We start from the raw sequence: 20,929 nt of genomic DNA, 5'->3' as shown, positions 1-20,929 counted from the left end.
TCAGCTACAATACCGTGTCTGGCCACCAGCTGCCTTGCCAGCCAGGCCTGGGGCTCTCGCAGCTTTCTGGAGACCCTGGGGTAGCTGTGCCTGCGTTAGGTGTTGCTCACATTTGTTTGCCTTCTCTGGGTCGCTTTTACTCCATCACTGACTTATACTTTAACACAAAAGGCATACTATGAGACGAATTTGCTGTTTAGGAGACTTTACTCTTTTTTCTTTACTTCTTTCTTTATTTAAGGGTGCGGTCATAGGTGTTTAGATGCTTGAGGAAGAAAGCATAGTACTCATTAAGTAACTTGACCTTTTATCATTAAGCTTTTAGAGTGGTATTTTCCATAAAGATATCTCCATAAAGATAATTTTATCTCTGTAAATAGATTTTTCTGCAGATGGGAAATAGCAGTCCAAACAAAACGTACTGTATATCAACAGTAAGTTGAGTGCTTCTACTGCCTCTCCGTATGATCAAAATACATTGAAATACTGTCAAGAAATGTGAAGCATTATTGCCTTCGCTGTACAGGAGGACAGGTAGACCCAGACAGAAGAATGGAACTGAGGCTTTCTGAAACTCAGTCTAGTCCTGTGTTCACTAGGACACATGATAACTTCCTTAAGGTTACTTTTTGGTATTTATAAGGATCCATGACAGTGGCCAATCTGTATACCTGGAAACTGAATACTGTGAAGACCACAGAAATACTTGTGATGATTTATAGACTGTTACCATGACAATCTAAGTGTGTAGTCCACAAATAAATTATTACAGTTAAACTGGAATACAAATTTGGTGTTATCTGTTCTGAGCGGACAGTCTGCAGTGCCCTGTTATATGTGTGAAGCAGCTCAGTAGCTTTCATCCTGCTTTCACTGAGGACCACCTAGCAGTTACCGAAGATGACCAAGGATTAGATTTTGCATGTCTGCTGTTAATGGAGAGGAGATGACATGCTGTAATTTTGCCCGCTATCTTATTTTGCTGCGTTTTGTTAGCCTGTATAAATAACTTTTCATTGCGTTACTGCCGTCAAAGCTGATAATCAAATCTGATGTGGATTAAACCTCTGCTCTTTTGTTTAACAGATGATGTCACTAATATTGCTCAGAAATCCCTCCTTGCTGATGAAAAAGAGGATATGCCAATAGGAGTAGGATTCGTGGTGTGGGAAGTCCGCTACAAACATACTTAGACTCGGCTACCGGTGCTGCTCAGTCTTCACCTCTTTAACTTAAAATTGAACACAACTGCCTTGGAAACCTGTGGACAAGAGAAAGGTACTGTGTATTGCCGGAGTATTGGTTGGGTGGGAAAAGAATAAACTACAGATATGATGATATCAATCGATTATGGACATTATCACTTGAAAGTTCAAGTTTTTAATTTTTTTTGTGATGAGATAGACTTTAAACCCAACCAGATTTTTCAGTCAGTAAAATAAACCAAATCTATACTAAGTTTTTATCTTTGCTTTAATATGGTTCTCTTTAGATGGGACCTTTCTCTGTTCTGTAAATAACCTTCTTTGATGAAATTAATGTTTTCCTACTCAGGATTTTTTTGTCATTTTTCCTTTTGATTTTATTCTGTTTTCTAACCAAATACTTAATAAACTGCCTGATACCACCTTTTCTTTCTTTTTTTTTTTTTTGGTAAGGGCCAGCCTGCCAAACTGTGTTGGTGGCTAAGAACTTAGAAAACTAGTTTTTAAATGCCTGTGTTTTGTTTTGTTTGTTGTTCAATTTTTTAATTTAATATGGGGAAAAAAAGTACGTAAGGTCTAAATTGTGCAGGACAGAATGTTGCCCGGTGTCTTAGCTTATCATATGTTTGCCAACTTGACCATGGTCTTGCTTCATCTAAGCCTGTCACCGTTAATAAAGATGAAAGGCTTGTAGCAGTTTGGTCTCAGTCAGGCACTAAACTTCTTTGTCAGACTTTGCCAACCTTCTGTTGACTTTTATGATTATATTAGGCACAAGTCCAGGCTTTCAGAAAGGAATCATATATACTATGCATTTTTGGAAAACAATGTGTTTGGATGCTTTAAGGGAGCATCTACCTATATGGGAAAATGTAGCAGTTTTCTCCTGTCGGAGGGCTATGGCAAGGATAACAGTTTAGAGAAATGACAGCTGTACAATCCACAATCATGACAACTGAAAACCTCTTCCTCATGAAAAAGAGTAAAGTAAAAAATGGAAAGTACGGAACATGCCTTAGGGCCTCTCTGGGTCCTATTTGATTGTCTTTTATGACACTCAAGTACAGCTAATAGTTCATTAGTAACCTCTATTTTAATGCTTGAGAGAAATTCATTATAGATAAGTCATTATAAAGCAATATATAAAAAGTGGAAAAAAAAAGGTCTAAAATAATTTTGTGCTCATCAGTGTAATTAACTTACAATAATTCTTCTCTATATTGTAACTAAATTTGTTTTTGGGGCAACAGATAAATATGACTGTAAATTCTCTCTTACTTTTTAGTTGGAAGGACAGTTCAACATTTGCTTCTGGCCAAGCTTAACTCTTTATGGTACACTGCATGAAGAGTAAGCTTCAGTGACAGATGTATCTAAAAATTTCATCTTCATATCTACTTAATAACAATAATAATACGAAGTAGATGATGCTTATTTTAAGAAGAATAAAAGTGCTGCATTCCAAAACTAACTGTTAAATTTTATAACTTGGCTTTCTGCTGAGGTGAAAGCATTTTGATTTTTTTAAAATATCAAACACAATGCTATTTGAAGATTTTTTTTCCTATTATCCTTGAGTTCATTCGGTTCAAGTATATCAAAACAGTTTAACATAGATTAACAAATTGATTTAGACTGAATATTTTATTTAGCTGACTCTGCGTAATGAAAATGAAATGCTCAAGATGTGAGAGAGTTTGCAACAAAGTGTTTTCCTCATGTGCAAAATATCTATAAGCAGGCTTCATATTACATGGAACTAGCTTTTGAAAATGTGACCAGAGGGATTTCATCCTCTGGGTTGCTTATGCACATCTGCCCAATGCTACAGGGGAGGAAAAAAAACCCAAACCCAAACCAACAACTCCCCATTTGTGATTTTGCTGTTTGCCTTATTTGATTAGTTATATTTCTTATATATTGTTGTCTTATTTGATTAGACTGTTTCTGATATTTCCCAAATATCTCCTCGGGATGGCTGTGTAAACGTGTATTTGTGAGGGGACAGTACTGATGTGCATGGAGACTGGCTACCTCACGCAGCTGTGTGCAGGCATTTTGCTTTAGAGAAACACTGCTGTTTCTGTGAAAAATTCAGATTGCTGTTACATACTGGATGGAGGGTCAGGCACCTTTTTTTTAATTGTCTCTCTGTTTAGCTCACTGAGAGATCTTGAAATTTGCCACAATTATTTATTTATTTTTCTTTTTTTTTTCCCCTCCTCTCTTTAAATGGTTGCAACTTAAATCGGGATAAACTTTGGCATTACCCATGCATTTCTCTTTCTTTTTTTCTTTACCATTCTTTGAACAACCTATCTGGGTTGACTAATCCTCAGTACAATTATTTATTTTCCCTACCATGTGATTACAGATCTACTACTTGGCAAACACAGCAAAGCACTAGAAAAACATGCTTGTGTCTGGATAGTTTCTCTTATTTACAAATATTGAGCTTTGCTAAAAAGGCAGGGCATTTGGTAGCTGATAGCTGTGCAGCTGCTGGCAGAGTTCCCATGTGCTTTTTACAGTTAGATAAGTATGTGGCTGGTAATGCTCTTGCTGAGATAAGATAGGTAATGTTTTACTTGGTCATTTAAATATGCTCATCTGCATTTTGAATGTTCACATGAGGTACTAAAAAGGAAACAAAACAAGCTGTTTCTGAGCCACGAAAGTCTTTTGCATGTTTAGGGCTTGCTGTCCAATGTTAAACATAACAGATGTTCAGTCTATTGTGAAGCTCCTTGTCTATTAATAAACAAATATGAATGTGCAAAAAAAAGGTATGAATCATTGGAAGACTTTAGCCTACGTGATACACATTCAATAAATAGTAGCGAGGGGTCCTGAAGCTGGGAGATTTAATGTCACTTTAAGATAACTGTCTTTGCAAATCTGCTGCTTCTGTTGGTATGTCTTAGTTATGGTTGGCTTTCTAGTTCTTCCTTTGTTTTCTCCACTCTTCCTTTCAATTGATTGGTTGAAAATGTCAATAACTCTGAATTGTGCATTATGAATATTAAATAGCTTTGATGGTTTGGTCTGGCTATGGCAATATATGTAGAAAATTGCATGTGTTTTATGCATAGCAATCATATAAGTGATGATTTCTGGAAGAATAGCTTTGAAGGCCCTAATGATCTCACCACCTAAAACTTACCCTTTCTGGAGGAAACCCATCCTGTGAGCATACTACACACATACTGTATTTGTAACATATGTTAATATAAATAGTTACATATTTATAAATAAAAATATTTAATATAAATGTTACAAGGATCTCTATATTACAAATCATAAGTAAAAACATATTTTAAAATGTTCCTTTATGTGTTTACATCTTATAATCAGCTTGGACAATAACAATCTAAGTTCATTTTCAGGTTATTGCTCATTAGCTCAGTCCTGCAGTTCTGCAGTTAAATACTGTAGGGTGACATAACGTATTGTTATGAGGAAGTTGCTTTCTATTAAATGTTTGTTTATATCATGGAGACCTTTCTGGTCCTTTTCTATGTTGTGTGATCTTTTTGCACATCCTGTATTAAAAATGAAGCCCATGTGCCTATGAAATGTTACATTCTAAAACATTCCCATCTCCCAGCTGAGTGTACTTTTTATTTAGTGTGGACTGTGTTTGTGTTGAAAACTATACTTTAACACAAACTAGACAATCTATCTTAACTTTGTTTAAAAAGTGTGTTCAGACACTTGAACACATTTGCTATAAATACATTTATCAATACTTCTTTTCAAAAACGTATTAGGAATTCTTTCGTTCTTCAGTTATAGCAGGAAGCGAAATGGAGAACACAAAATATGGAGAAGAATAAGAAGAACATCTCATAGGACCATACATGTGAATGTGAATACAGAAACAGAACTGCATAAAACAGAGCATTCACTGGCAACACTAGCTGGCAAATACAAACCACTACAGTGAAGGAGAAAACCCTTTTTTTTAGAGAATACATTCTTTTGGGTCTAGAGGGACCTGAATAGCATAGATGTACTTCAAAATTGCAGAATCAATCAACAGAGTTCTGAGATGTGCTGAAAAATTGCTTGCTCATCAAAGATGTTAATTCAAAGACATAGTATTAACATATGATACTAGATAGTATCATTTGCGGTATTCTCCAAAGTTCTGTTTTATCCACCTTGTATAAGTGACTAGATCTTGAGGAAATCAATTGTCAGCTGTGAAGTCTGAAGTTATTTCACTGGTTGGATTTTTATGAACATCTTTACCTGAATTCTTTTTAGAAGTTGAGCCACTGTTTATAAGCTGCATCCAGACTGACAAACAGATGTCATAAACATTTGTTGTTTGGAAAAAACACTGTATTACTGAAATCAGGATACTGCAAGTTTATTATACGTTTATCGTTATGATAAGCATATAATGGCATTTTTTTTCATAGGGACAGTAGTGTTCATACTTTAGGAAGATTTTTCTTTATTTAGAGTTTAGGAAAGGGGATAATAGAAGCTGACAGTGCATATCTGATAAAGAATATGACAGAATAATGTGTCTTCCCACGTAGGCAGAATGACTGGTTTTGTAGGTGTGCCCTGAAGTCAGCACCATCAAGTATGCAAATCTGTATTTAGTCTGGATGATTTGGAAAATGTTGAGGGGTGGAGGGAATCAGAATTAAATCATTTAAATTTGAAAAAAGCTTAAATTTGATGCCCTGACTGATAGTGAACCTCTCTGTAAAAGACAGCATCAGTTTTGAAGAGTAAATCAGCAAGGATATCATGCATGGATTGGCAATGAATAACTTCCAACTTTGAAAGGCCAGAGAGGAAGATATTGCAGTAGTCAGACAAGCACGTGCTGCTGCTGCTAACGTTTGCCTTCATTGTAAGGATTGCTAAAAAAGACCTCTTCCTGAAGGCAAAAGGGAAGCAGCAGCAAGATTTGGTCGCTGTTCAGATGTGATGTTCAGATGAGGTGGCTTGATAGCTGCATGCAGAGGTGTGAAGGAGGGAGAAGGGCGGTTGTGGCTGGGACAGCAGCCAGGGAGCTTCCGGAGCTGCAAGCTTGCATCGGATTAGTCAGCAACCCCTGGACATAGCACTGTGCAGGCTTGATAAGCGTCTTTCCCTCAATCCTGCTAGCCTATGCGCTGCTTGTTGCTATTAAAACCATAGTAAAAGTTTTAGGGAGGGAAATAAATTCTGGTTTGGTCATGTTAAATCTAGCTAAAAATAGGATATGCGAAGGAGAACTGGGGGAGGGAATATGCTGAGATGTGAATGACAAGCATCCAATCTATAGCAGAGATGCAGCTACCGCTTCCTTGAGGAGCTTGTATTTCTTTTTTTGAGGAAATACTTTATTTACTTTGGGTTGTTTCAAGCAATAAGAAGGTGGAAAGGTGTATAAAAATTTATAGTGTTTTACTGTGCTTCTGAGACTTGTCATGGTATTGCTTTGCCTTTGGGATCAGTTGCCCTTTATTCCATCTGTTCGAGAGCAGCAGTTTAATATTTCAGTACTTATCAGGAAACTGTGGAAAGCTGATTTCCCACCCTCTTAAGTAGAGGACCTTGTTTTAAACTGCTTACAAGAGGGCAGTTGTAGCAATTTCCTGCATCAGCATCATTTTATAATTCCTTTGCCTTCACACTTAGAAAAGTGTGAAGAATTCATCTAAATATGAGTGGTGCTTTTTTTTTTTTTTTTTTTTTTTTTAGCAAATGAGTGTCAGTGGTAGAGGGGGAGAAGGTAAAGGGGGTTTATGCTGGAGGTTTCCACCTGCATGAGAGTAGTTTACAGGTGTGCTGGATGTTGTTAAGAACCAAGAAAAAAGAGCAATTTAAAGGCGGTAGAGAGTCTGGGCATTGTAGTTATTTCCTGCAGTCAATCAAAGATTTAAAACTGGACCGTCTAGTCAGGACGATGAAAGGCAACCCATTGCCTAGCTATTTACTGGCAAAGAACTGCATATCTGAATGAAAATATTTACTGATTTCCTGTTGCTAATCCCTCACAACATTTGGGTATATAGTATACTTAAAGTATATAAAAATACTTTTGCACAATTGGGCACAAAGTTAGAATGACTGCTGTATCCTGTTTATGTGATAATGAAATTTGAACATAGATTCGCTCTGTGGTCAAAGACAATTTACAGAAGTATTTAGATGGTACAGAGAATGGCCTTCTTTGCAGGCGCCAGGGGAAGAAGGAGGTTGTGTTCATAAGGGATCCAGAAGCACAAACATCTTTCATTCACCCACAGGGGCCGACTCCTGCAAGCTTTGACTGGCATGTTTAGGCATTGGCTTTAGGTAAAATGCTTCACTTTCTTTGTGGTCTGCTTTCTGAGATAGTGTATTGAAATGAAAGGTTCATTTCCCAATAAAGGAAAAATTCATAGGTAAAAGGGATAAGAATGTTTTCCGTAGAGTGAGCAATAAATCATTTTTAATTCCTCTAAATGGCCAGAATAGCCTGGCTATGACAGCATTCAGCAGTGTTTGAGATGCATTGTTAGCAATGTTAGTGCATAACTTAAAGCTGGGCATCCAACTGCCTTACTAGAAAACCTAAAATTGCATGTGCAATAATCTCTGTTCTGTTTCTAAGCATTCTTCCAAATTTATGAGGCTTGTTTTGGTGTGCATATTTCTGTGCATTGGTTAAATTCGGGAGAACTTCAAAATACTTTGGGACTGTCTAATCTGGGCTGCAGTCTGTCCCATATTCTGTACTGGCTTGTTGCAGAGTAGTTGTGGCTTTTTGTATTTTTTTAATTGAATTGTGTGTTTCTCTCTTTTGAGCCAAATTATGACTGAACTTTCTTTGCTTGTTTCTTATCTTAACGTTCTGAGGGATGTTTTCTTTGGCATTATGATTTTAATGCACATGTCTTTGGATAAAGGTATTAAAAATTCTGTGTAAGTGTTCATGGTTAACATGTTCAAGTCTGAGTATCCTCAGAAAACACATTTGTGCTGCTGGTGACCTGCTTGCCAACAACCATTCCAACAAGCCTGGCACAGTTCAAATCAAATTTGTTGGCAGTTATCAGAAAGACGTTTTATTGGTATTCTTCCCATGGTGGTGAAGTGTTTTCAGTTTGTGGATATTGGAGGAGCTTTATTCAAGGAAAGTCTTTAGCAGAAAGAATTTTTGTCTTCTGTGCTTTCTTTTTTTTTTTTTTTTTTTGTGGTGTGTCATGCCTGTTGCTGTCCTGTTTAAGCTGAGTAAGAAATGGGATGTAGTCTTGAGACTGCACTGGTCCTAGCCATGCCCTTACTGCCTGCAGTTTTAAGCTGCTGCACTGTTCCCTTAGGGAAATGAGGGGAGGGGAAGGAGAAGGGAGAGGAGCTAATCTCTGGCCAAAATACCCCTTTTAAACATTTTTGGCTTGGTGATGCAGTGCCACCAGCCTGTACTGCAGAACCAGAGTATCCCGTTCACTCCGATGAACGTGAACTCAAATATCAATGCTTCAAATGCCATGTTAGCTGCCTGATTGCTAGAGCACTGTTCAAGTGAGAAAGTTACCCGAGTCGGCTCATTTTGTCCCCACTGGCAGGCGTGCACGTGAGGGAATGCAAAAACTTCTTCTCCCTAGTTGAGAACATGCAAATCTCTGAAGTCTTTGGACAAGAATAAAGTGCTAGCTCCCCATATGATATACACGACACTGTTGTGTACCTGCAGAGCAGGATTTACAGCATGAGGATTGTCTGAGCCACCCACTAGAAAAGATGAACAAAGTGCTGTTGGGTCTCACCATTTGCTCGGGCTTAGGTGACTTAGTCTGTGTTGCAGTGGTTAGTGGTTCCTCCGTGGGGGGGAAATCTACAAATTCTTTAGAGAGAAGAAATAATTGAATATGATATGTAAAGATTTTATATTATATATTAGATGCCTATAGGAATAAGGAGAGCTTTGGAGGATTGGATCTTGGATATTAAATTTTCTCTAGTCTCCCATAGGGTGCCCAGGTAATCTTGTGGATCTGTGTCCAAAATACTTTGTTCTCTTGTTTATGGGCTCATTTGTTCAAAGAAGCACTTTTTGGGGGAGCAGATATGTTAGGGATTTCTAAATAGATCTTGTGAGGGAATTGCAGTTTTGTGGGACGCTTAATCTGATGGTTCATGTTAACTAACAATTGCTGTAGGCTCTTGCTAGTTCTCATAATCCCTATTTCTGTGGTGGCTCAGTGCCTCGTATTTTAATTTTGTCCTCATAATACCTTTGAGGTAGGCAAGCATAATCCCTATTTTACTGAGAGATTAAGTGATTTGTTCAAGGTCATACAAGGAATTTGTGACAGAACCGTAGATGGAACCAAAATCCATCAAGACTTGGCCCTGTGCCTTGCCCATGAAATAATCTTTTTTCTTTTATTTTCTTCTTTTTTTTTTTTAAACTCCAGTAGATTCAAAATTTTTGGAAATGTTCGGAGTTAGTTTGGGGAATGAGTGAGGTGTCTTACTTCATGAACACTGTAATTTAGCAGAAATCCTTGATAATGATGGTCAACTGTAGGTTTTGAGGTCCTAAGTTCCTGAGGTACTGTAGGTACCTTTCGGGATTCTGTGGCTCTCCAAAATTTAAATAACTGCCAGCTCTGCAATGCATTTATTTGTTTTTTATATTGTGGATCAAGGAGTTTGGCTTTAAATGTGGAGCATGATGGCCTTTTGGAGGAAAATAGAGCATATTCTTTTATCAGTGGTCCTGTATTACTGAATTAATATGTCAACATCTTTATTTTGACTAAGACAGCTTGTTTTTAATGAGGAGACTTGTTGAAATAGAGCTCTCCCTTTGTAGGTGAAGTTTTGTCATTAAACTGCCCAGAGCGATAACTTTTTCTGCTTTTCCTTGTGCCGACTCCTGTGCTCCTGCTGCCCTGCACATAGCTGTGTAACTCTCTTGTGATGGGGAAGCAGTGGGACGGGTATGTAGTCTGGCTGCCAGAATACAAGGTGGCTTGCACATTTGGCAGTCATGATTAACTGCACAGGCAATAATTTTTGAAACCGGAGATGGTGAAACCAAATCATGCAGCCTCAGGTTGCTTCTCTATTCAGCTGGTAACTAGATCACATCCAGATGTGGCTTTTCTCCTCCTTAGACTTACTTGACTGTCTTAAACTCTCAAGCCTATCCTACTGATTTAGAAATTACTAAATATTTAGAAAAAATAATTAGAAATATTTGGAAAATAATAAATATTCTCCCACCGCGGTTCCATTTTTCCATCTTTTGTGTCAGTGAATTGGGAATCTGATCCTCTCTCCCCAAATGCTGCTGAAAGTTGTCTTGCACATTTCCTACACAGCTGTCATCCTTCAATTTTCCATCTTTCCAATTTCAGGTTTTAATTATCTTATCCCTCTATAATAAAAAACAAACAATCCAAAGGAACCTTCCTGCAAAATTCAGATGAATAATAAACAAACAAAAAAAATCCAGCCTACTCCAAAAGCCTAAACTTTACAGGATTATTAAGTTGTGGGGTGCTAGTGACAATGAATAAATATATTGGCATCTGTTTCTGTATTTGCCATTTCTTTAGCCCTAATTGGGAAGTGCTACAACGTGACCTTTCTTCCCACACCTGTTTTTGCTCTTAAATACCGTGGTTTAAAGGGAAAGCTGATGATAAGTGAAAGCCCAGGGATCTCTCTGAATCACACCTAGGGAACAGTCAGAGGGACAGAAAGCTGGACATACGTTGCTCCAGATGGCAGGGAATCATCAGGTCTGCCGTGTGCACTCAGGAAAAGGGGTTGGCACACAGATAGATGAGAGGGATATGCCTGCATGGAGGGGCTTCTCTTGAGCTGCAGCTAACCCAGCGCCCCGAAAGGGGTCTAGCTGCAAAGCTGAGCTGGAAAGGTTGTGCAGGGAGGGCTTTGTCCTGTTGTTGGTTGGGCTGGAAATCCACCTTTTTGTGCTTCAGTTTTTGTGGGTTTCACATCTGTCATAGGGCTGCTGCTTGTAACATGTTGTCTTTTTATATGGTCAGCTGGGTAATTTCAGTGATTAATCCACAAAACAGTATTACAAGTGAAATTGAGTAAATATTAATAAATTTGGAATTTCTGAATCAATACATTGAAGCCAAGAATATTTTTTATCTACTTCAAAGGCCTTGGATCAAGTTCTTGTTAAGAAGAGATTCAACTCAAGTTTCAGTAACTTCTAGTATATTGAAGTGTTGTGTAGTGCAGAAAAGGAGTTGCAGAGTGCATCTGCTCAGGCTCCTGAAGGGGTGAGCAGAGCCAGGGGAGGTATGTGGCAACAGCAGTGTGGAGGATAACTGCTTCGCTTCCTGTAGTGGGGCTGTAGTGGAGCCAATGAACTCTGTTTTTCACCACTTTTCGGCATCAGGACTATGCAATATTGTATTATAAGTCAGCTGCCCTGCTCATTGAGCGCTACCTCACTGTCTCTGCACCAGTGGTGTTCTTGTGCAGACACATTCACTGTGTGTGTGTGTGTGTGTGTGTGTGTGTGTGTGTGTGTCTCCTCTCCCTTTGTTCCCATCCCATGAATGTAAATTTGTGTAATTTTTGATTGTTCTCTGCTAGTCTAGTGGCTTTGATCTTAGCGGCTGTAGTGGCTTGAGAAGGTTATCAGTTTCAGAATATCAAACAGGCTTCTTGTATCAGAGGTTAACATTTTTGCACCCAAAAGATTGCATTTCTAGTGTTTTTTGCAGTGGAATGGCAGTGACAGATGTCTATAGAGTCACAGTAAATAGTTTGTTCTAAGTTACATTTCTGAACTGATCCTTCAATTGCCCTCCAAAGTAATCTGTAAAAACAGAGACCTGTCATTCCTTTAAATCCTTTTTTTATGGTACAAGTATTCTGTGGTTCCTGTTGTAAGGCTTGCAAGGATTGCTGATGATCTTGTCTGTTCTGTAAATAGTTTTAAAAACAGTTTTTAAAATCATATGCATAACAAGTTCAAATTAATCCTGTGATTAAATGTGTTTGTGATTCCTTCCCTCCCCCTGCCTTGTCCTCTTCTGCTCAAACCTTCCCTTTTACTGCATATTTACTTGTGATGGTTTCCTGTAAATTCACAGCTAGCTTTTTCTGGATGGGCTGTTTGTGTCCTTTGAATTAGAATGAGGCCGTTAATGTTCTGGTGCTATACAATGTTCTGCAGTACTACCAATCAAAAATAATTCTTAATTGTTGTGTGATTGTCAGTACCAGATACACATACGTTTGAGTTGCATGTGTAGGCTTTAAATGAATTCGATATACCGAAGTATAGTTTGGACTTCTGTAGAGTGCAGTGACCTAGAAGCACATTTTAGTTGTGTGTATTTTAATAGATGCACACATGAGACAGGCAACCAATTAACTGAAGTGAAAATGAATATATTGGTGAAATTCATTCTGAAATTTGCCCAAAATCTCTAGTTCTGTTAGCTGCTCAACGGAAGGATGTGGAAGGCAGTGATTTGTGATGGGATGTCAAAATGCAGATACTGAATCTTGGGGGCAATGGGAATTTTTTGAAAGACTGGAGATATGGAAGCAGATCACTTTTGTTGAGAGGCCACTGAGAGTAATAATGGGAGTAACTAATTACTACCCCGATGGAAGAGTTTACTGACTTATAAATACTATGTTCACCTGCAGTGTAACATCTGCCATGAAACGTTCTGAATGAGGTATCATAAAATGATACAGTGGAATCCCTTTAAAGCAATGTTACCTCTATCTGGTTATGTTCAACAGAATTATAATACTACGAGCTTTTTCTGGCAAAACAATAATTAAAAATGCTTGGAGCTTCTTTGTGGTTACTTTCCATAAAATTTGACCTATAACTTTATTGTTATCAAAACAAGTGTTGCTTAGTATGGTAGACTGTGAAACTGCAATAATGAATGTGTGGCTCTTAGTTAACAATAAAGATGTTAATATTTTTATTTTGTGGAAGAAAAAAATTACAAGTGGCACTTAACAGAAGTATTCTACTGTAAGGAAATTCTGCAATTCCCCAAGTGGGATAGGATTAAAAAAAAATTTTTTTCAACTTCTCAAAAGCTCAGCTGTTACAGAAATAGAACTGTCTCTGTAGGTAGCTAACAAATGGCTATTTAAAATATTACTAGTCTACAATATATTTAGTAAATTATTTTAGTAACTTTGATTTTTATTTGTTGTCTGGGAAAAGTATTATTTTACATCATGTAGAATACTGATTGCTTTTGCTTTTATCAATTTAGCCATGTTTTATTACACAGAACTGAGAAGCAAAGCAGGAAATGTAGGTCATTTGAGCCTTGTGAGAAATATGCCTTGGGCTTTGTGAACGATGAACGTCGTCTTTTCCATACAGTCATTGTCTGATTATCACCCCTTTTTTAAAATTAGAACATAGGTAAACTGGCCATTACTTCTGAAGATAACATACTGTACCTGCATCCCCTGAATTTAGTATTGCTGGATAAAGGGATAATAAAATTTATTTTAAACTTCTTTAATATTCAGAATTGTGCTATACTAATGATGAAGTTCAGTCTCACATTCACAAGGCTAAGAAGGGTTATGGGCAGCCCAGGGAATCCTAGTAAGGGTGTGTAGTTTTGCAAAGGAAATACTGAAGTAAATGAAGCAGCCTCTTTTACTCATACGGAGGCAGAGCATCTGGACAAAGAAGCTTTTATCCCTTACACAGTTGTATGAATGCCTGTTGGCCTTCTGGGAAACTTTTGGAAGTTACCTGAAGGAAAGTGAAATAATGCATTAAACCGAGCAATTTTAATCTGCGACATATATTGAAAAAGTAATACTGTCTTTGATATAGCTGCCCTAGAATGCATGAACAGACCAATAAAATAAAAATTTTAAGGTATGTTTAGATGCAAGTAATCATAATTCAATTTCATGTCCTCAGTGAGAGGAGAATGTATCCCCCCAAAAGTGTTCAGTGCTCTTTAAAGGGACACTTTTTCCAGAATTATATAGCTCATGAAGAGTGGTGTGCACCCAGACCCCTCTAAGCTGAAAATAATTGCAATGCAGAAACTCCTGATGTGTTGTTTGTGCTAATTCTCTATTGAACAGAGTATTTTTCCATGTGCCTTCCCTTAGTAATCCTAATTCAGATTCCTGCAATTTCTGCTCTAGTATTTAACCTGTTGTCTCTTCTTCCTTCCCTTCCAATTATTTAAAGTAAATTCAGTTACTCTCCTTTAAAAAAAAATCTGTAATAATCAACTCACTGTTTGTATTGCATTTGGAGTCTTAAAGGAATAATAAATGGAATCTGTATGATGGAGAATCCCTTATAGCATATAAATACTGGCTTTCATTACTTTGAGTTTCCCAGTTGCTTTGATATACAGCACAATTATTGGCTTCAAATTTAGACGAAAGAGCTCAAGATGAAGATAAAAATAACTTTAAGATGGCAGAGTCTCAATTAGTTAATGAACTATCTAAACTAACTTTAGGTTTTAGAGGCAAATAACTTCATAATATTTTTATATTTTCAGATCTATGACATAGCCATCATAAAGATAAATAGCTTACAAAATACAGTGTGGGGTTTGTCTTCATGATGAAAGTGGCGGAGTACAGAAGGCAATGTTATCTTCTTACAAGATACAGGATAAAAATCCATGCTTTTTATCTACTTATAACATGAAAAGCATACTGGGAAGGAAACAAAAGAAAAAATACAAAGAGAAAAAATAACAGAGCAGCATGTTTCTCATTATGTTTTGTCTGGAGAGAGAAGTTTGGGATTGGGAAAACAAAGCAGAAGTGATACAGCAAAGTCACCAAAAGATTACTTATTCCAACTTTGCTTAAAAAAAAAAAATCAAGAAAGGACAGCACAAGTGTACTGTATATTTAGAAAGGAAACAATTAAGTGAGATGCCATTCTATAACTGCTGTTCTGCTGTACTTGGTTCTTGGTTCACTGAAACACTGAAGTACACTTACAGTCATGCCTAACTTTTAAAGAAGTTACTACTTGATTTCCTCATTTCAAATCAAAATATGAACTATGTCTTCAGTCATATAGAATAAATACTTCTAAATAAAATCCTGTAATTATATTTCTCCATATATCTATATAATATTTCTAAGTAGCAAAAACAATGTAGTGAATAGAATATTAGAAAATTTTGAAAAATGGGATACTTAATGAACATTATGTAGTTGTACAATTTTAACGACAAATCTGAGAGTAGGCTTCCTTGAGCTGAACATCATAGTATTTTACACAAAGTATTTTTTTGTAAGCCATTTGAATCTATGACATTCTGGATAGGTACTCTGCAAAATAGATATAATATGATAGTATGTACCAGCCCTAAATATTTTATTTTTCTTAAGTAGACAGCTGGGAAGGGGGCACCATGTTTTCACAGAAGCTTAGGCAGACAACATAAAAAAACCCCCCTTTTTGAAGGTCATATGTTTTAAAAGGTAAAAAAATAAAAACAAAGCAAAGACACTGACTTAACTACTGCAATTATTTTTTGATATAAAGAAATTTACTTTTAATATGTCTGCTTTCTGTGTTTTTCCTAAAATTCACTAAAAATAACCCTTTCATTCTGTAGAGATGGCAGCATTGTTGGTTTCTGTGCCTACATGCTTCTCTGAGTGAAAACTCCCAGTCTCGGAGGAAACCAGCCCTCCCAACCTGGCAACATTCGCCCAAGTGACATGGAAGAGCAGCTGACTCCATGCGTGATGTGGGAATAAAGCTTTTTAACTGCTATGCAGCATTTCCTCCTCCCCCACCCGCATTTACTCATTTTGGGGTTTGATGTTTCAGTTGTGACGACTCATTAACAACTTCACCGTGCAAAAATCATGCTGAATCTGAATAATGTCGTTCAAGTCTGAATCAAGGCTGAAATTAGGAATTTTGGATGGCAGCATTTAGTAATTTTTTTCTTGTTACCATCTTGTCTTATCTTATATTTATTACTGTAAGAGACTTGAGTTCTCTAAAGACAAAATGCTCCACTTTTTTCAATGTATTCATAGAATCATGTTTAAAGATCTACATTTCTTTAAAGGGAGTTATTTTTCACCAGACACTATAAAGTTCCTCCATTTCTAACTCTTAAGTAATCAGAATTGTGAGATGCTTTCTCATGTTCTTTGTAGAAATTGAATTTTTTTTTCTGTGTTACTGAAATGTTTTATTAGTATTAAACATCTAAAAACATCATATAGCAATTCAGGATTTAGTTCTAGGCCTTTCTTCTGAAAACCAGTGCTGGTTCTGAAACAGGGAAGGGATTGAGGTAGTGATAAAGAGCATCCGGAACATAAATAGAAAGAAGAAAAATTGAAAGTTATGATTGTTACATTGTTCAGGTGATTGGTTTTCCAGGTACTTTAGAAATTTAATGGATTTCCCACAAGGTATAAGAGAAATGGAGTAATAATCTGTTAACCATGTTCCAGTATTTTAATCTCTCGCACACCCCCCCCCCAAACCGTTGAAGAGCTGATTCAAATCCTTTCAAGTTTATTTCTCTTGCTGTTCTTCATTATTTTGAACTGCAAGTGCCCCTATATCTACCAGGTAAAGCGAGACGTTTGGTATGTTCCTGAGACTGGTGCAAGATTGACTTGTGACTTAAAATCCATTAATCTTTCCTCCCTTTCTTTGTGAAATATAAAATATATTCAAATGTTGTGAAGGCTTGCAATATGTCTGTATAACTCCCATTGGAGGAAGTGGCCGTTTCTATACACGCAGGGACTGCAAGACTGTATCGTGGCTGCTTTACGCTCTTGACTCTCAAGTGGTGAGAGTTAATTAGTGGGTTGTTGATTGAAGCTTCTGAGTCGATAAAACCAATTTTTGCCAGAGTGGAATATTTCTTCCTTCCTTTTTCTCACTGTGTTACAAGATTAATATGTTTTATCATGACCTTTATCCAAACAGTAAGTGTGGGTACTCAAATAGATCAGCATCCAGGCACTTGCTTGTGCCAACCTTTTAATATGGAAGGAAGAGATACACTCTTCTTACCCTAACTGGATTTTGTGCCTGCTGTGAGTGTTAAGAGAGGCTTTGTGTTGCCATAGTTCCTGTTTTTGAAATAGATAGGCTGGAGAATGTATCTAGGGAAGAATAAAAATGGAAATGTTTCTGTGCCCACCAACACTTTTTTTTTTTTTTTTTTAAATGCCTACCAAAGAATTGGGTGTTTTTCTTCAGGTCCTGAATCTCAGCTTTTATTTTACTTAAAGTAAAATGTTTAACTCTTGTGAGTTATGGAGAAAAGATTGGAGAAAAGAACCCAAATGTTCATAAAGCAGTGGGCAAAGAGGGAGAATCTAAAAGTCATTACTTTCACTTAGTAAGATATAACTATTTCAGTGTTCCTTAGGACTTTATTTTGGATTTTTTGAATGCTTGAGGTAGGCAGTACTTCATATCCCAAAATGTCTTGGATGACTGATGTGCATGGAAATAGGTGAAGAGAAAAGGTGATTTCTGTATCAGATGAAGGGCTGTTGTAAACAGGGGTCGTACTTTGATTGGGAGCTGTAGGGGAGCCTTTGCAGCCACAATTTTGTTCTCACGTTTTTCTTGAGGTGGTGCCACTGTGTGTCACAAAGATTTAAGCGCTAAGTGAAAGAATTAGTCCCATTTTAAATTCTCAAGAGTGCTTCAAAGAGTAGTGCCGACGTCTTTATTTTAAAGCCAATTTAAGAGTTAAACATAATTTGAACAGCTACTAACGCATGTTATATTTAGATCCCCAGATTCTCAAAGGTGGACAACAGCATTATTCTAGTATCTTATCGCAGGACCTTATTTGTCAGAGTGATGGGCTGGAGTGATGGTGACTCCTTGACAAAATATGAACTTTGAAGTCATTGGCAGTTATGCATGATCAGGATTTCAGAGCTAGGTTGTCCACTGAAGTGCGTAAAGGAAGTTTAGATGTTCATATTGAATGACATAGTGTCTTCATAACATGCTTGGGAACATGGTAAGGCCAATGGACCTTACTGTTATCAAACCGAATGTACATGGTAATTCCAAAAGACTGCACACTTCAAATCTTTTTTTTTTTTCCTGTCCTCTGGACGTCGTGTATATCTGCATCAAGCCCAGTTCCCTCAATTTCTTGTTTTACTGGTATATGAGAGTGATAGATATGTTTTCTTCTCTGCTTTACCCCAAACTGTAATTGAGATTTCAGGGTGGGGGGTGGGGGGGAGAGGACAGGGATTAAATGAGGTTAAAATGCATGTAGCCAGGCCAGTGAGGGAAATTTTTAATTTTCTTAACTAAAATAATCACCTACTGAATTAAATCATATATAATTTGGCCTGCAGCCGGAATTTTGCTTAGTAAGGATTTCAGGAAATGTGTTTTGAGCTAAGGACCAATTTATTCCTCGTAGACCATTCTGAGTGATGTGAAATTATTAGGTATTAGAACTGCACATCCACATTATTTTAGCTTTTTTTTTTTAATTGGCCAGAGAACACTGGGAACTGATTTTTGAATCCCAATTTTCCACAAGTTAAGGGTTTTGGATGAAATATATTGATTAAATATTGTCTTTAGTTAGCATACCTAAATTAATACCAAGAAATTCTTTTAATAAGAAAATAAATACTCAGGTTTCTCCTACTTGGTGAAGAGTTCTTGTTTCAAGTTATTTTAAGAATATTGCTTTTTTATTTTTCTAGAGTTAGCAATTATATATAAAACCACAGTACTACCAATGTTAGTTTTGTAAGGTAGTTTTGATATGGAAATAAAACTAAAATTTAATTTAATTCACTTTTCGTAAATTAGATATTACAAATGCTCCATATAATGGATTTAAGAAGCAAATTGATTTTTATTGTATAGAGTAAATTATTTAGATGATAAAGTTTGGAAGAGAAGATATCTAGTATTACAAAGCAAAACAAATACTTCATTTAGATTACTTTGAAAATAGTTTGTCTTTTTTCAACTGTTATTTATATAAAAACCTATATCTAACTATAAATGATTATATTGAATGAATATCCTCCATTTTAGTTTACTAATCTTTAAAAATGAGAATAAAACTTACATGTTTACTTGAACTCACCAAGCAGTATTTGTCTGCAGACGTCTGAAGCGTCAGAGTGGAAAACCCGATAGGAGTTACCTGTTAAAGAATGCTGGTGGTTTTCGTTTTACTACAATCTGTAAAATAACTCCCAAGTAGAAGTATGTGGGAAAGAGCAACATCCTGTTTGAAAACAAATTGGTGGCCATTTTCATGGAAGTCTAATACTTCAGAAATGTAGTAGTAGTAAAGTAGGAACCTCTCTGCTTTGTCAGGAATTTAGTGATGAAAATTAGGTAGGTATTTAAATGAGCAGAGGAAATGGATTTGGAAACTAATTCAGTATTGATAGCACTTGCTGCTCAGTTCGTCCTTTGGAGCACCAAGTTGTTCTCAGAGGTGAGCAGAGGAAAAAAGGATCAGATTAAGCTCCTATAATTTGAAGCAAACTAATCTTGGGATTTCCTAATTATTGGAATTAGGGTTCTTTGTCTGCTATTGATATTCTCCTTGAATATTATATAAAGCTGACTTAAATAATTGAATACTTTTTAAGCTTAGACAGAGGCTTGGGAATGAAAATGAAGTTAAGTACCTTAATGTTTTGGTAAGGGCATTTGAAACAAGATCAACCCTGAACATATGCAGTTTTTCTTATATCTTTAATAAGTTAAAAAAAAATTTTCAACATTTTGTAACACCATTTCCATATTTCCTAATGTTGTAAGACTCCATGATAATTTTGGATAATATATTATAACCGATAGGTTAAGGTGAGAGGTGCTTACTCCTTACCACAGGAATTAAATTATTTCCATTGAAGCCTCACTAGCCTCAATTAATTTAGGGTTGTCTCAGTGCCTGTTGGGAATCCTAAGCATGGTCAGGTCCTGAATAAGATATGATTTATGCTAATATGTTATATTCGTCATGACAGCAAAGAAATTTGTTCCTGTGGGCATAGGACTGCGGTAGATGTTTTTAGATAAGTTGATAAAATATTGTGAAACTTCTTTTCTGATCATTTTCTTTCAAAGCCTAGTATGCTATACAATATAGTACGTATTACAAGGAAGTTCAGAGTGCTTTAAAACTACATTTAGTAACTTAATTTTTGTTTTTGCACCTTTTTTTGTATTAAGTGTGATATTTCATTCTGCTCATTGGTGTAGTCTAATAATTCTGTTCCGGCTATTTTGCTTCTTTCAGGATGTGAGAGACAGCACCCATGATGGCAGAGGTTTCTGTGAAGGATTTGGAGTGCTACATGACTCTTAAATGCTAAAAGCAGAAGGCCACTAGCTGGTAGCTCAGCGTGGAGCAAAAACTTTTATTTTAAACTTCAAAAATAATTATGTCAAAGAAAAGTCGTGCCAAGGGGGAGAAGTGCGACATGGAGACTGAAGCACTACAAGCTGCTAATGAGGAACTACGGACTAAACTAACCAACATCCAGATAGAATTTCAGCAAGAAAAAAGCAAGGTACATGTTTTGCATTTGGTGATCATTCTTCTAAACAGTAGCAGTGTTATAAACCATCAGACCTAGAGTCTTGAACTAATTCGCTATTAAAATACAGTAGCTGTAGAAGAAAAGCACGTGACAATCGAAGAAGTGAAATCATCTGAAGAACCATTGATAAACTGAAATTATAGTGTCAAACTAAA

At 36.6% G+C, this 20,929-nt stretch overlaps 1 protein-coding gene across 1 annotated transcript in view; it reads left to right on the top strand.

Moving 5' to 3' along the window:
* Window positions 1-20,929, top strand: part of LOC106498670 (janus kinase and microtubule-interacting protein 1) — a 128,090-nt gene that overhangs the window by 52,560 nt on the left and 54,601 nt on the right. The window contains exons 2-3 of the mRNA XM_067298245.1: window positions 1,087-1,278; window positions 20,471-20,744. Coding sequence (XP_067154346.1) covers window positions 20,616-20,744 — 129 coding nt within the window. The 5' untranslated portion in view covers window positions 1,087-1,278; window positions 20,471-20,615. The remainder of the gene's footprint in view (window positions 1-1,086; window positions 1,279-20,470; window positions 20,745-20,929) is intronic.

The sequence above is a fragment of the Apteryx mantelli genome, chromosome 5, assembly GCF_036417845.1.
Source record: "Apteryx mantelli isolate bAptMan1 chromosome 5, bAptMan1.hap1, whole genome shotgun sequence".
Taxonomy (NCBI): Eukaryota; Metazoa; Chordata; class Aves; order Apterygiformes; family Apterygidae; genus Apteryx; species Apteryx mantelli.
Note: the sequence above shows the minus strand (reverse complement) of the source record. Positions and strands in the feature narration are given on the sequence as shown.